The 16,376-nt window shown below is 39.2% G+C and overlaps 1 protein-coding gene across 1 annotated transcript in view; it reads right to left on the bottom strand.

The window, feature by feature from the left end:
• LOC132122968 (bromodomain and WD repeat-containing protein 3-like) overlaps nucleotides 1–16,376 on the bottom strand; it is a 35,474-nt gene that overhangs the window by 10,430 nt on the left and 8,668 nt on the right. The window contains exons 9-26 of the mRNA XM_059533500.1: nucleotides 11,531–11,631; nucleotides 11,351–11,421; nucleotides 11,151–11,251; nucleotides 11,008–11,048; nucleotides 9,347–9,448; nucleotides 9,103–9,256; nucleotides 8,767–8,901; nucleotides 8,535–8,663; nucleotides 8,165–8,390; nucleotides 3,729–3,908; nucleotides 3,446–3,629; nucleotides 2,341–2,431; nucleotides 2,126–2,266; nucleotides 1,946–2,019; nucleotides 1,313–1,535; nucleotides 758–874; nucleotides 537–644; nucleotides 9–133 (exon numbers count right to left, since the gene is read on the bottom strand). Coding sequence (XP_059389483.1) covers nucleotides 9–133; nucleotides 537–644; nucleotides 758–874; nucleotides 1,313–1,535; nucleotides 1,946–2,019; nucleotides 2,126–2,266; nucleotides 2,341–2,431; nucleotides 3,446–3,629; nucleotides 3,729–3,908; nucleotides 8,165–8,390; nucleotides 8,535–8,663; nucleotides 8,767–8,901; nucleotides 9,103–9,256; nucleotides 9,347–9,448; nucleotides 11,008–11,048; nucleotides 11,151–11,251; nucleotides 11,351–11,421; nucleotides 11,531–11,631 — 2,303 coding nt within the window. The remainder of the gene's footprint in view (nucleotides 1–8; nucleotides 134–536; nucleotides 645–757; nucleotides 875–1,312; nucleotides 1,536–1,945; nucleotides 2,020–2,125; nucleotides 2,267–2,340; nucleotides 2,432–3,445; nucleotides 3,630–3,728; nucleotides 3,909–8,164; nucleotides 8,391–8,534; nucleotides 8,664–8,766; nucleotides 8,902–9,102; nucleotides 9,257–9,346; nucleotides 9,449–11,007; nucleotides 11,049–11,150; nucleotides 11,252–11,350; nucleotides 11,422–11,530; nucleotides 11,632–16,376) is intronic.

The following is a 16,376-nucleotide window of genomic DNA, read 5'->3' as shown; positions in this document are numbered from 1 at the left end:
CAACTTACTTTATAGAAAAGGATCGGTCTGTAATCTTGCCTGTTCCAGGGTCAATCTGGGTCAGTTTCAGGCAGCACAGGGTCGGAGGAGACACTTCATACTTGATCCCTGTTATTTTAACAAACTCTTGGTCCTAGCAGAAACACATGATTTATGATTTAAGGCCAAACATGCTTAAAACATTAAAAGTTAGGCGAGTTGCATGTATTGTTCATGGTTTAATACAACAAATACAAGTGTTTGGGAACTCAATCGTGTGAAACAGTTCTGGGAGGTCTTTTTGATGATAAACTTTGGCTCAGGCATTTCAGATCATTACTGGTATCAGTTTAGATAGCAATGTGTTTTTTTTTATCAAATTATTTTGCAATATAACAAAATTCAAGATATGGATCAAAACATAGCTACTGACATGTGACATGTACGTATGCACACTTAAGATTCAATGCTAAGTTTTACAAAGCAATTATGAAGGGATGCATCTGATAAGAACAAATCTGAGTGTCCATAAAATCCCAGGATTGTTTTGATCTTACTCTTAACTCCATCTTCTTCCACGGCTGTCTGTCGAGGTTAATGGGATACAGGTTAGTCCTACAAACTGCTTCCACATATGCCTCATGACCCTGACGAAAATAGATGACCTGTGCACAGATTTAAAAAAAAAAAAAAAAAAAAAAAGTAAATGAAAATTTTTTACTAGATTTAGACATGGATAAATTGATACAGATTAGATGAGAGAAAACTGATTCTGTACCTCGTCTCCCATTTGAGGGACGAAGGGGGACTTCCGGGGAATGACGTCAGTAATCCATGCCGAGGGACGAAACTCAACCGAGATCTCGCGATTAATGGGCGGTCGGGGTTTTGGTGACTAAGGACAACAAATTGAAAAAAAGAGAAGGGTATTAAAAAAAATTATAAAATTTAATGAAAAAAAAAAAGACCAAAATAAGTGCTAGTCAATAATAAAAATGTCTCTTCAGTACCGTACCGTACCAGTAAGGCGATTTAAAAGGAGCATTTAAGAATTTGTAATCGTGACAGTAATGTCTGTGCTGTACACTGTTTTAGGGTAAGCTGTGGCCTAGTGGTTAGAGAGTTTGACTCCTAACCGTAGGTTTGTGGGTTCGAGTCTTGGGCCGGCAATACTACGATTGAGGTGCCCTTGAGCAAGGCACTGAACCCCCAACTGCTCCCCGGGCGCTGCAGTGTAAATGATGTGTGTGTGTGTGTGTGCACTTCGGATGGGTTAAATGCAGAGCACGAATTCTGAGTATGGGTCACCATACTTGGCTGAATGTCACGTCACCTTTGGTGTTTTGCTCTTGGCCTTTTTGTGCTTTCGGGGGGAAGACATCTGCTCTTCTTCATCTATGGTTTGCTCCTCATCCGCTATGTCTTCGTCCTCCTCATCCTCTTCCTCAGAGCTGCTGATCCTGCGGCTTGTGCGTCGTCGAGAAGACGGAGAGGCAGGGGGTCTCAAACTTATTCCGGCATCTGCCATCCAGTCAGAATAATCACTGGACGAGTGGCTTCAGACATGAACAAAGACACATGTAAATATTTCCTCATGAGTATGTAAGAGATGACAACATGAAGAAAAGACCTATAAAGAAGAACTCACAGTTTAAAGTGCATCTTATAATTTCAGCATTACCAGCAGACCAAACAGAATACCAAAAATAAAGACACTGAAAACACCGAAATAATACTGAGATATCAGATTATTAAAGTGATAAATTATCAACAGGACATTAATATTATTAAGAAACACTTCAGTTAGACTCCAACCGGTTGCAAAGATTTGTGTGTGTGTGTAAAAATATTTTATTAGTAGTGCATTTTAATTTGATTTACTGTGCAGTATTATTGAAAAACTGCAATTCAACTTGGTATATTACACACTTCCTTTTTAAAATGATTATGGTTGCAGAACAAGTACCTTGAGCTATCACTCCTCCATTCCTCTTCATCCTCAACAGACGAATCAACATCACTGCCCTCAACTTCACTGCCCTACACCATAAACACACACACACACACACACACACACACACACGTATTAACATGTATTATATGGCATAACAGCATTTTAAAGAGCAAATAAACACAAAGACTGAACCTCAGAAGATGCCGTTTCCTCGCCCTCCTCACATGAGAACTCGATGTACTCTTGGGCGAGACCGTCTTTACGCTCCTGGTTCTTCTGCCGTTTGCGTGACTGTGCACGCTTGAGGCCCAGCTCTTCGTCATCAGAATCATCCTATGGGCAGAACAGATTTACTCAGAGCTGGCATCAGTACCTCTAGTGTAGGTCATAAGTGGGTAGAACCGTACCCTGAAGCTGGCGTGGGTCACTCTCCTTCTCTTGGTGTTGTAAAGTGTGACCTCCTCCTCACCCTTAGATAACCTGAAAGACTCCTGCGCCCTAAACCAACAAGCCATCCAGTAAATACATCTGTTCTCCTGATCCCGAGAGCAGGGTGTTTTATATACTCGAGGAACCTCATCTATAATCTAAAGACCAAACGATAACTCATGATTGCCTTCCGATATCCAGTTTAGCGAAATGTTTTTCTAAAAACATTACTTTCACAATACAGCACACATGTACAAGTAGACATTAAGAATGACATTTTAACTTTCTATTTAAAGAATCCTGAAAAAGAAAATGTACATAACCGTTTTCAACACTGATATTAAATGTTTATTAAGCAGCAACAAGAAAATTTAGCTACATATATTCATTCAAATTTCATGACCATCATAACCATTTGAATGAATTTTAACAAACATTGAAGCCGGTTGCTCTTGTTAATGAAAGCTTTTATTGTTAGTACATTTTCTATATGGTGCACATAAACAACTTCAGATTGTTTACTAAAGATGTCCAAGCTGTACTTAAGTTATTCTAAACCTTGTATATATCGTTAGATCAGTGTTCAAGCTTTTTGATTCCAATGGTTTTCTTTTTTTCCATCACGAAAATTGGTAAAGCTTTTATCACAGCACATTATCATATCATCACATTCCTGAATTAAATGACACAAACTTTAGTGTCGCCCATGTAAATACTGCTTAACTTCCCTTTCCTTGACATGTGGGTCAGAAACAAAGTTATGAAGGCTGTTTTATTTATCCAAGCGCCACCCATTAACATAAATTAAATTAGCATTTTCATGTTGGGGTCATTTACATCAGAGCACGTGCCTCTTTCACACAGCATGCATAGTGTTGTTAACCTGAAACGGTTAATGCAAAAGAAACATTGCATTATACTTATCTACATTTGTATTTTGGTATCTAGAATTATTGATGGTATTGTGTGCCGTGATAACACTGTTAATGTTCATTATCTTAGTATATCATTTCCAAAGACCAGCATGTGCAATGTGTAAACAAACAAAATAACTGAATTAAAGCATTAAATAATAACATTCACCTGTATCCACTTGTTGTAAGCTCAGGCACCACCACCCTACGTCTCCAGGCCTGAAGGTCCCTCTCTGTGGCCATCTGACTGCGTGGAGCATTCTGGTGCATCTGCCGGACTCCTTCTACCTGTCCACTGCGCCGTAAACCCACATTAGGTGGAGACTGAACCTCCATGCGCTCGTTCAGTGACACTGTGCAATCAAACACAGCTATATTAGACGGAGCTTCAACTGTACAGAAATGGATCTCGCTCTAAGACTTCATGCTAAAGGAGTTGAATGTATAGGCACCTCTGCGGGGCGTCCCGGGCTCTGGCACACGGGCAGGAACGCCTCCCTCCACCTGAGCAGGAACCGGTCTTTCCTGGTGCTGCTGAAGCTGGCGGATGGCAAAATCCAAAGCGCTGTGACGAACCTCCTCGCCCTCTGCAGACTGCTGACTGATCACCTGCTCCACGACCTCACCGTCACCTGAAACATTTTCAAAGGGGCAATCAGAAACCGTATGTTTTTTTTTCTCTCAGTGATGCACCGAATTCTGGCAACTGGAAACAAAGGAGTGTGTGCCAATGACAAAAAATCTAATTTTCTGAAATATTGTTGATAAGACGATATTTTGTGGAGCGTGTTATTGTGCCAGTGCTTTGACAGGTTTAGGACTGCCGTGAACAGTAGACTCCCAAAACTTTTGGTATTCTTCATATTCTGTGCGTTGATAAGTTTGCAGGAGTAACTAACAGATAAAATTAACAGATAAAATGGATTTTTAATTTTATGGGTATTTTTACCTTTATAAGGCTAATTTTTTTCTAATCTGATTAAATGTGTGCATCTTGTGTCAAATCCTTAGATTGAATCAATAAACCTGAATAGTAAAACACTACAGGGCTGTTACTAATAAAATGGAACCAGTAATCTACAAAATGTGTGTTTGTAATGCAGAGGTGGCACAGAATCTGCATCTGAAGTAGCATTTAGACGCATTTACACAAACTGTTTAATGTAGGACATGACTACAACCTGCAGTTACAAATGCATAAATAATGTTTTGATGTAATAATAATAAAAAAAAAGGAGATAGCAACAAAACACTGCATGTGAGTCATTGAGTCATCCAATCAAGCGATTCGTTCAAACAGCTGATTGATCAGTACTGAAACACCATCGTGTGTTGCTCAGAGGTGCAAAAAAAAATTGAGTTCTCGAAATACAGCAAAAACAAGACCTGCTGTGTCACTTAATATTAACTTTTTGTTTATTGAACTGGTAATCAAATCAACATTGGCAATCGTGGAGATATTTGGAGAACAACATAACTTCATGTGCTGTCGGATGATATAAATATAAAACACAAGATATATATATATAAAAAAAACATGCTCGAAATTATAATTGAAAAGATTTTGCTGTCCTTTGAGGAATCTATTTTTACATTTCAGGAACTGCACTTTCACCAATAAGCACAAATTAATAGAATGTTGACTCAAACACATTTTATTTTAGTGTACTGATTTATTATAGGCTATGCAATATATAAATCAATATCAAAGACTTAGATACCGTATTTTCCAGACTATAAGTCGCACTTTTTTTTCATAGTTTGGCTGGTCCTGTGACTTATAGTCAGGTGCGACTTATTTATCAAAATTAATTTGACATGAACCGAGAGAAATGAACCAAGAGAAAACATTACTGTCTCCAGCCGCCAGAGGGCGCTCTATGCTGCTCAGTGCTCCTGTAGTCTACACTGAAGACAGAGCACCCTCTCGCGGCTGTAGACGGTAATGTTTTCTCTTGGTTCTTGGTTCTAGATAAATGCGACTTATAGTCCAGTGCGACTTATATACGTTTTTTTCCTCGTCATGACGTATTTTTGGACTGATGCGACTTATAGTCCGAAAAATACGGTATGCATTCTCTCACTATACATTATGAAAACTGGCAAAAACATAAAAAATATTTTAACAATAAATTCCTAATAATAATTCCAAATTGCAATAATGTTTCTCTTTTAAAACAACAGCTGTTGAGTATGTGCTTTTAGTCAACAACCACAAACGCTAACAATATAGCCGAGATCTCATGACAGAACACAGATTGCAAAGAGCAGAAAATGTTCTTTTAACAGAGAAGCTCTGACTTGCGGATTTGAACTCTTGATATCTGGTGACCGCAAAAATGAAGGCTTGTGTAGTAGAGGCGTGTACAGCAGTCCGCAATAATATTTCGGCTCCATTTTACTACAAAAATTAAAAGAGACTTTGGTAACTTTTGGTTTTCGTCAGCAATACTGCATGTCGATATCATCACATCTCATCATCATCTCGTCTTAGTAGGGCTACACAATTTATCTAATGCGATTTTCATGCGAATTTTGTCAGTAAAAGCCGGTTCTCAAGCGCATATATATTTACCGTATTTTTCGGACTATAAGTCGCACCTGAGTATAAGTCGCATCAGTCCAAAAATACGCCATGATGAGGAAAAAAACATATAAGTCGCACTGGACTATAAGTCGCATTTATTTAGAACCAAGAACCAAGAGAAAACATTACCGTCTAAAGCCGCGAGAGGGCGCTCTATGTTTTCAGTGTAGACTACAGGAGCAGTGAGCAGCATAAGAGCGCCCTCTCGCGGCTGGAGACGGTAATGTTTTTCTCTTGGTTAATTTCTCCTGGTTCATGTCAAATTAATTTTGATAAGTAAGTCGCACCTGACTATAAGTCGCAGGACCAGCCAAACTATGAAAAAAAGTGCGACTTATAGTCCGGAAAATACGGTATATACAACCCGAATTCCGGAAAAGTTGGGACGTTTTTTAAATTTTTATAAAATGAAAACTAAAAGACTTTCAAATCACATGAGCGAATATATTATTCACAATAGAACATAGATAACGTAGCAAATGTTTAAACTGAGAAATTTTACACTTTTATCCACTTAATTAGCTCATTTAAAATTTAATGCCTGCTACAGGTCTCAAAAAAGTTGGCACGGGGGCAACAAATGGCTAAAAAAGCAAGCAGTTTTGAAAAGATTCAGCTGGGAGAACATCTAGTGATTAATTAAGTTAATTGATATCAGGTCTGTAACATGATTAGCTATAAAAGCTTTGTCTTAGAGAAGCAGAGTCTCTCAGAAGTAAAGATGGGCAGAGGCTCTCCAATCTGTGAAAGACTGCGTAAAAAAATTGTGGAAAACTTTAAAAACAATGTTCCTTAACGTCAAATTGCAAAGGCTTTGCAAATCTCATCATCTACAGTGCATAACATCATCAAAAGATTCAGAGAAACTGGAGAAATCTCTGTGCGTAAGGGACAAGGCCGGAGACCTTTATTGGATGCCCGTGGTCTTCGGGCTCTCAGACGACACTGCATCACTCATCGGCATGATTGTGTCAATGACATTATTAAATGGGCCCAGGAATACTTTCAGAAACCACTGTCGGTAAACACAATCCGCCGTGCCATCAGCAGATGCCAACTAAAGCTCTATCATGCAAAAAGGAAGCCATATGTGAACATGGTCCAGAAGCGCCGTCGTGTCCTGTGGGCCAAGGCTCATTTAAAATGGACTATTTCAAAGTGGAATAGTGTTTTATGGTCAGACGAGTCCAAATTTGACATTCTTGTTGGAAATCACGGACGCCGTGTCCTCCGGGCTAAAGAGGAGGGAGACCTTCCATGTTATCAGCGTTCAGTTCAAAAGCCAGCATCTCTGATGGTATGGGGGTGCATAAGTGCATACGGTATGGGCAGCTTGCATGTTTTGGAAGGCTCTGTGAATGCTGAAAGGTATATAAAGGTTTTAGAGCAACATATGCTTCCCTCCAAACAACGTCTATTTCAGGGAAGGCCTTGTTTATTTCAGCAGGACAATGCAAAACCACATACTGCAGCTATAACAACAGCATGGCTTCGTCGTAGAAGAGTCCGGGTGCTAACCTGGCCTGCCTGCAGTCCAGATCTTTCACCTATAGAGAACATATGGCGCATCATTAAACGAAAAATACGTCAAAGACGACCACGAACTCTTCAGCAGCTGGAAATCTATATAAGGCAAGAATGGGACCAAATTCCAACAGCAAAACTCCAGCAACTCATAGCCTCAATGCTCAGACGTCTTCAAACTGTTTTGAAAAGAAAAGGAGATGCTACACCATGGTTAACATGCCCCGTCCCAACTATTTTGAGACCTGTAGCAGAAATCAAAATTGAAATGAGCTCATTTTGTGCATAAAATTGTAAACTTTCTCAGTTTAAACATTTGCTATGTTATCTATGTTCTATTGTGAATAAAATATTGACTCATGTGATTTGAAAGTCTTTTAGTTTTCATTTTATTAAAATTTAAAAAACGTCCCAACTTTTCCGGAATTCGGGTTGTACATATAAATCTCAGTTTTATTATTATTATTATCATGAAATCGAAGAAATCATAGTATTCCAAGCTGTGATAAAGGCATTGCATAATAACTAAAGATAAATGATATACTGTCATAATCATGTTTTTTGCAGTCATGTTGACTCAATGAAAGCAGTTAAATTTTCTGTTTATCCAACTACCGCTATATGCATTTTTATCATTATAGGGTGAATGTGTACACACACTTCCAAAACACATTTATGTTCAAACAACAACAAAAGTGAATTTCCGATTGCCCCTTTTACGCTACACTGAACTAGAGACTCACTACAAAAATGTTCTGACAACAGAAGAGAACTTACTTGTAGCGACATAGCCCAGTTGAGGGACTAGATGCTCATCTGCAATGTTTTCTCTTCCTGGGACCAGTCTTTGGAATCTGGGAGGGTGAGGGTTACCATCCACATCCACCAGGAAGGGAGGAGGCATCAGGTGTGGGGCCTGCTGGGTCTGCTCATCCAGAACAAACCCATTTGTGTCCCGGATCAGCGGCCGATAGTCAGTGTGGAAAAACACCTGGTCCGGAAGCTATGGATTCATTTGGAGAAATAAAGGAAGACATGAAGAAATTATACATAGAAACTTGTGAGTTGCTGTCTTGGTGCAATGCAGATGTATGAAAAGATGTCAAATCATCAACTTCAGATTTCTCAATTAGATAATCATACAAACCTTCTCATAAGGCTTAGAGCTACCAAAGCCAAAAATAACCAGATGTCCATGAGAGTCTGTCATTGCAAAGCGATGCCCATCACTGGTGAACTTACAGTCAAACACCGCACCATGTCCTTGACCTTCGATCTTTAACACAAAAACAGTGACATGTCTAATGATTGATACAGGAATAAAGTTGTGTATGCTCAAGTTCTGCAAACAGAACTGAAATATGATTTGGATACCATACCATATTAAAGTAATGCATGGTTTTGGTGCCTCTGATGAGGTCCCATATGAAGACATTCCCATCATGGCCTGCAGACAGCATGATGCGAGGGTCATAGGGATGTGGCTCCAAAACAAACACCTCGGCCTCATGACCCTGTGAGGTCAAGAGAAATGCATTCATCTCCATATAGCATAAAAATTTGATATGCATTAACCTCTGGTCTGAGCACTTGACAGTGTAGTATCAGACCATTTACCGAACACCGAACAAAATGCAATATGTGTTTGGCTTTATTTTCATTTAATTTGTTATTATTGCTGATGTTGCATTGCAAAATCTTGTTGCAAATCTTACTTTAAGGATATGCAGCAACTGTCCAGTAAAGGAGTTCCACACTTTCAGCAGATGATTGTTGACTGCGGTGATGACAGTGTTGTCATGGCGATCCCAGGACACCATAGTGACTTTGGGTTTGAAGAAATTTTCATCCTCTGTTAAAGGTGCAGACCTATGGAAAACCAAGCAGGAGTAGCTTTATGAGGAGATTAATTTTCAGTCAATAAAGCATTAGCTTGAGTTTTCCAGAGGCTTTCCTTACCCTGGAAGAGTGGCAGACATGTTCAATAAAATACTCTTCCACTGATGTCTCTGATGCAGTTGCCATATACGAGCAGTGCCATCTCGACTGCCACTCACAAATCTACATTACAAACATTAAAAGATAATTTAGGAAAAAAAAATAAAACATTATATATAATATTAATGATGCACCAAACGGAACTCATCCAAACCAAAATTCAAGTTTTTATTTAGCTGAAAACTGAAAATAAATTTTATTTAATAATTGGGGTGACCCCGGATAGTCGACGAATCGATGTTTTGATTCGAGGAGCCTGATTCGACTAACAATCTAACAGTCGAATATACACGGGGTGTTATTGATTATGCCATTTTGACTATATGGGGGAGCTCAAATGTCTGATTTCACACAGAACTACCGGTTTTCTCCCTATAAGTCCATATACAGCCTATTATGATAAACTGTAAGAATCTGAAAAGAAAGAAGCTTCAAATTAATATTTTAAAGTGCGTGAATAAATCCAACCACCCCTTTAGATTTATGTTTCACTTTCCATAATCCGTGACCGACAGAGGAGCATCTTGGCAGCAGGGATTTAAAACTATACCAAGACTCAAACTGACACAGGCAGAGACTGGATTTTTCCGAACAGGTAGTGTACAAGTGATTTCAGAACATTTCAGCCGGTGTATATATATCGTGGATATATTATTTACCTGATATAAAATGCATTTGGTTTTGAGTCAAGCGCTTCATTGTAGTAGTACGGTGATATCTCTTCAGCGCACAGTGTGAGCAGGTCAAACTACAATGCAGAATATTAATAACTATGACTGGGACTGTAATATACATACTATTATAATGAGAAGACCATTATACTAAAACGCTGTGAATTTTTAGAGTTTAGCTGCCGTGTTTCTGTACATTGTTTCGTGAAGAACGCGTGCACAAAAGGAGTTCGCATTCAGAGCCGCACAGATATGTTCATGTGCATTCAGGACTTTTTGCAAATAGCCTATTAGTCTTAATATTAACATTATGTTGTATAAATAAGGAAGCGTAGTTTATATGAAATTATGAGTTGAATCCCATTGATTAAAAACTTGCTATCAAATGCTCACTCTACTGGTCATCTTCAGCAAGCGCAGCTCAAAAGAGAAATGCAGAACATTAACTGCTGACGTTATGAGAGCATTATTATTAAAAAAATAAAATATTGTTAATTGTTATGGTTTCGCCGACATTAAGTGTTAGCTATCAGTTCATCAAAACATAAAACATTATTTACCCTGTTTATATCTGCAAGGTGTTCATTACACATTTTCCCTGTGTGTTCACATCAGTAATTATGTTAGTCGAATTTCTGATTTGAATTGTTAATGTATTTTGCCCCGCCCCCAAACATGTGATTCATGTTTTTCAAACATGTTGAATATTGGCAAGATTCGAAAATTACGATTCGACTTTGAAAATCCTTAGTCGGGGACACCACTATTTAATAATTAACCAATCATTTATTTATTTATTAAATTACACTTTTAATGATTATTTTCAATGATCATTTGTGTCTAACTAATGGTAGTAAATGTAACATTAAATTACGTTGTTCACAAGCTTTTAACATCTTTAAACTCCGCGGTTGAAACACTGATTGGTTTGTGGTAAACCAGCAATATTACCTCTCTCCTGAATGACAGAACTGGATGCTGTCCACCTTGTCCTACAAATCAAAGCAAACATTTGAAATCCTGGCAAACCATGTGAGATATTCTCTCAAATTTTGTTGATTATTCAACTATTCCTAAAAACTGAGTGCTCTTACTGTGTGAGAGTCAAGCTCAGCTAGTTTTTCTGGACCGCCAAAACCCAGGTAGTATATTCTGATGACATCATCTGTGCTTCCTGTTGCAAGGAACATCCCACCTGTATAAAGAGAAAGAAATGTGCACCTTACATAAACATACACATCCCAAAAGGGGGGAAAACCCTTCAGCTGTAGTTCACACATTCAGTCCATCTCACCAGGGCTGAAGGAAGAGCAGACCGTCTGAACGCCAGGCCTTGGCTTCTCTGTGAATTTGTGTGGACGATCACTGATGAGCAAAAAAAAAAAAAAAAGATACAAAGAATGAACCTCAATCTCTGACACACTAGACCTCTTCTTCCTCTTTTTTTAATTCAAACGGGTTGTAGAGCCCTCACCTGAAACCATTATTATTCACATCCCACTGCCAGAAACACACTGTTGCATCAGTTCCTGTGGACACCATGTACCTTTTGGAGCCTTTAACAAATGGAGAGAACTACAAAGAGAAAGACCTGTTAGAACAACATGACTGTATAAGCAGCATAGAAACATGAAAAGCTGTTTTATAATTGTTCTGGTGTGACCTTACACGATAAAGGTGAGTGGGAAAATGTTTTTTTTGGACAGTACCAGCAACACTTGTGATGTCACGGGGTCAGAACAATGAAAAGATGAAGTTAAAGTAAAAAAAAAAAAATGTTTAGCCTTGATGAAAGCCTGTGTGCCGAAGCGTGCAAGTAGCTCACAGCAAACAGATAAATTGTCCACGTTTTGCACCCAACAAATCAGCAGTTACACCCTTCAATACTTTGGTCTGGATGTAACATTTGCTTTCACTTCACGTTTGGCTTTCTACCGTCACATTGTTCAGTAACTAGAGATGGAACGACACAAAGCAGCCCACTTCATTTTGACATTTGTATAATCCCAAAAAACTTTAGCAGATGAGTTAGATTACTTTACAAAATTTAATGTAACAATGACACAGTAGGAATTTATTGCACTTATACATGCTGGGAACTAGGGCTGCAGAATTAATCAAAACTACATTTTTAGGATTAGGCAGAAGCTGCGATTGTCATGCATAATCTTTCAGTGAATAACAGTTCTGTGATTAGTAGTAAATCTCCATCCGAAGTCAGCTGAATAAACTGAAAATGTAAATGCTTTCATTGACTCAACGACAATATATGATTTATCAGAGTTCTTGTAATTTTCATCATATTAAAAGATCATTATTTTGTGTATTTGGTGTAACAGAATATGTTGACATGCTTTAACTTTCAAAAAAAGACATAATTTTTCATATACTGTACATTATTGTAGGTCCTCTATGCCCCGCCTCTCTGAAACGCGTCATTTTCTACAAACTTCCTCCTGACAAACTCAGTCTGCTCTGATTGGCCAACTGACCCAGTGCATTGTGGGTCAAATAGAACACCCCTTTTCATCATCATGAGCTTCATCTTTCGTAATAAATGTAAAGACAGTTAATAATGCCGTTAGTTTTACCATCAGTTCAAGCTCGAAAGGGGAACAGAGTGGCGTGACAGACACAGTGATGAAGCTCTTATGTGTTTGCAGCACACAAGCCACGGACGGTTAAAGGGGTCATATGAGGGGGGGGGGGTGTAGGGAGGGGTTAAATATATCATATCATATATACGTATGTGTGTGTATATATATATATATATATATATATATATATATATATATATATATGTGTGTATATATCAAATATATCTCATATATTTTTAGTGACAAGTACACATTTCCATTACCAACACTTAGTGTCAGATACCTTAAAGGGATAATTCACCCAAAATTGAAAATTCTATCATCGTTTACTCACCCTCAAGTTGTTCCAAACCTGTATGAGTTTCTTTGTTCTGCTGAACACAAAGGAAGATATTTGGAAGAATGACAGAATCAAACAGATCTTGGTCCCCATTGACTTCCATAGTAGGAAAAATATATACTATGGTAGTCAATGGAGACAGAGATCTGTTTGGTTACAAACATTCTTCCAAATATCTTCCTTTGTGTTCAGCAGAACAAAGAAACTCATACAGTCGTGGCCAAAAGTTTTGAGAATTACATAAATATTGGAAATCCGAAAAGTTGCTGCTTAAGTTTTTATAATAGCAATTTGCATATACTCCAGAATGTTATGAAGAGTGATCAGATGAATTGCATAGTCCTTCTTTGCCATGAAAATTAACTTAATCCCCAAAAAACCTTTCCACTGCATTTCATTGCTGTCATTAAAGGACCTGCTGAGATCATTTCAGTAATCGTCTTGTTAACTCAGGTGAGAATGTTGACAAGCACAAGGCTGGAGATCATTATGTCAGGCTGATTGGGTTAGAATGGCAGACTTGACATGTTAAAAGGAGGGTGATGCTTGAAATCATTGTTCTTCCATTGTTAACCATGGTGACCTGCAAAGAAACGCGTGCAGCCATCATTGCGTTGCATAAAAATGGCTTCACAGGCAAGGATATTGTGGCTACTAAGATTGCACCTAAATCAACAATTTATAGGATCATCAAGAACTTCAAGGAAAGAGGTTCAATTCTTGTAAAGAAGGCTTCGGGGCATCCAAGAAAGTCCAGCAAGCACCAGGATCGTCTCCTAAAGAGGATTCAGCTGCGAGATCGGAGTGCCACCAGTGCAGAGCTTGCTCAGGAATGGCAGCAGGCAGGTGTGAGCGCATCTGCACGCACAGTGAGGCGAAGACTTCTGGAAGATGGCCTGGTGTCAAGAAGGGAAGCAAAGAAGCCACTTCTCTCCAAAAACATCAGGGACAGATTGAACTTATGCAGAAAGTATAGTGAATGGACTGCTGAGGACTGGGGCAAAGTCATATACTCAGATGAAGCCCCTTTCCGATTGTTTGGGGCATCTGGAAAAAGGCTTGTCCGGAGAAGAAAAGGTGAGCGCTACCCAGTCCTGTGTTATGCCAACAGTAAAGCATCCTGACACCATTCATGTGTGGGGTTGCTTCTCATCCAAGGGAGTGGGCTCACTCACAATTCTGCCCAAAAACACAGCTATGAATAAAGAATGGTACCAAAACACCCTCCAACAGCAACTTCTTCCAACAATCCAACAACAGTTTGGTGAAGAACAATGCATTTTCCAGCACGATGGAGCACCGTGCCATAAGGCAAAAGTGATAACTAAGTGGCTCGGGGACCAGAATGTTGAAATTTTGGGTCCATGGCCTGGAAACTCCCCAGATCTTTATCCCATTGAGAACTTGTGGTCAATCCTCAAGAGGCGGGTGGACAAACAAAAACCCACTAATTCTGACAAACTCCAAGAAGTGATTATGAAAGAATGGGTTGCTATCAGTCAAGATTTGGCCCAGAAGTTGATTGAGAGCATGCCCAGTCGAATTGCAGAGGTCCTGAAAAAGAAGGGCCAACACTGCAAATACTGACTCTTTGCAAAAATGTCATGTAATTGTCGATAAAAGCCTTTGAAACATATGAAGTGCTTGTAATTATTTTTCAGTACATCACAGAAACAACTGAAACAAAGATCTAAAAGCAGTTTAGCAGCAAACTTTTTGAAAACTAATATTTATGTAATTCTCAAAACTTTTGGCCATGACTGTACAGGTTTGGAACAACTTGAGGGTGAGTAAACGATGATAGAATTTTCATTTTTGGGTGAACTATCCCTTTAAAGACATTGCTATGCCATTGCTACACTTTCTATGCTATGACTGCTCCACAGACTTCTTGTTGCAAATTTTGCTCACACACAGACACACAAACCTGGACCTGGAGATGGACACACACACACACACACACACACAAACAAACACACACACACACACACACACTCAAACTCACAAACTTACTGACACACTCAAACACAGGCTCACACACTCAAACATTCAAAAAGACTCACACACACAGGCTCACACACACTCCAAACTGGACTTGGAGGTGGACACACACAGACTCTGACACACACACACACACAAACCTGGAGATTGAGGTGGACAAAAACCAACACACACCAACCTGAACCTGGAGATAATAATAATATAATGTCTAGTCTGGTGGCTGTGATATATATAAACCTACCAACGTCCGTTGGAATAACTGATCGCGAGAGGAAAAAAATGACGTTTTAGTCGCATAACATCGGTTAATGGAAACGCCGTCATTTCGCAATAGTTGTTTATCGATATTTAGAAGAAAAAAAAAACACAAAAGTTTTGCGCGAATCTGTAATGGAAGCGCTTAACACTTCTCAGAGTTATGTTGAGCAACAGTGTTCATTACTAACCATTCAACTCCGGATTGATTCTGGGATCTTCGCTGGGGGAATAAGCATTAAGCAACAATCCGTCCTCTAACTAACGCATGCTCATGTTTTGATTCAGATCGTGTTCGAAGAGGAAGAGCTAGTCGTGCGTGCCTCCGTTGTCAGTTTGTGAGAGGGAGGGAGCAAGCAGCGCGCAGCTCTACAATAAAATACAATTGTACCCATATTAAATAGTTTAAAAATCAGAATCAATCCGTGGCGGTCAGAGTTGATATTGTGGCGGGCCGCCACAAATTAATGAATGTATGGGAAACCCTGGAAGAGAAATTCTTTATCAAAGTTAAGGCTCTGCCACGCCCCCCTAAAACAGCTCGTTTTAACTAGGCTTGCCGCGATAGACAGTGTTGCCAGATTGGGCGGCTTCCCGCCCAATTGGGCGGTTTTGAATTTGATTGTGCGGGTAAAAATTGCCTTGTGCGGGTGGACAAAATTTGGGCTGGTTTGGGGTCAGTTTGGCGGTTTTCAAAAATATAAATTGTATAGGCTAATTGGCAGACATGGGGACTTGTGACTTGGTGACTTGGACTCGAGTCGACTCTAGTTGCTATTTTTATGACTTGTGACTTGACTTGACAAAAAATAAAATACTTGAGACTTGACTCGGACTTGGAAGTTAAAGAATCGGGACTTGACTTGACTTGAGACACGATGACTTGAATGACTTGAGTGTTAATCACATTATGTTTTCAGTTTGAATATTAAATATATAAATTATTTTTTTTTAAATAAAATTGATTACTCAGCTGGAGCGCAGGCTGAGAATCGCGTTGTCATGACTGGACCAGGACACTATCATCAGTCATGCCCTCTCTACCTTACGCAGACCACGCCCACTTAGATCAGATATCACATCAACATCTCAGCTTGAGGGGTACCGAGGGTCATCGCTTTTGTCGT

This window comes from Carassius carassius, chromosome 41 (assembly GCF_963082965.1).
Source record: "Carassius carassius chromosome 41, fCarCar2.1, whole genome shotgun sequence".
Classification (NCBI taxonomy): Eukaryota; Metazoa; Chordata; class Actinopteri; order Cypriniformes; family Cyprinidae; genus Carassius; species Carassius carassius.
This window is presented reverse-complemented; position numbering and strand designations above follow the sequence as displayed.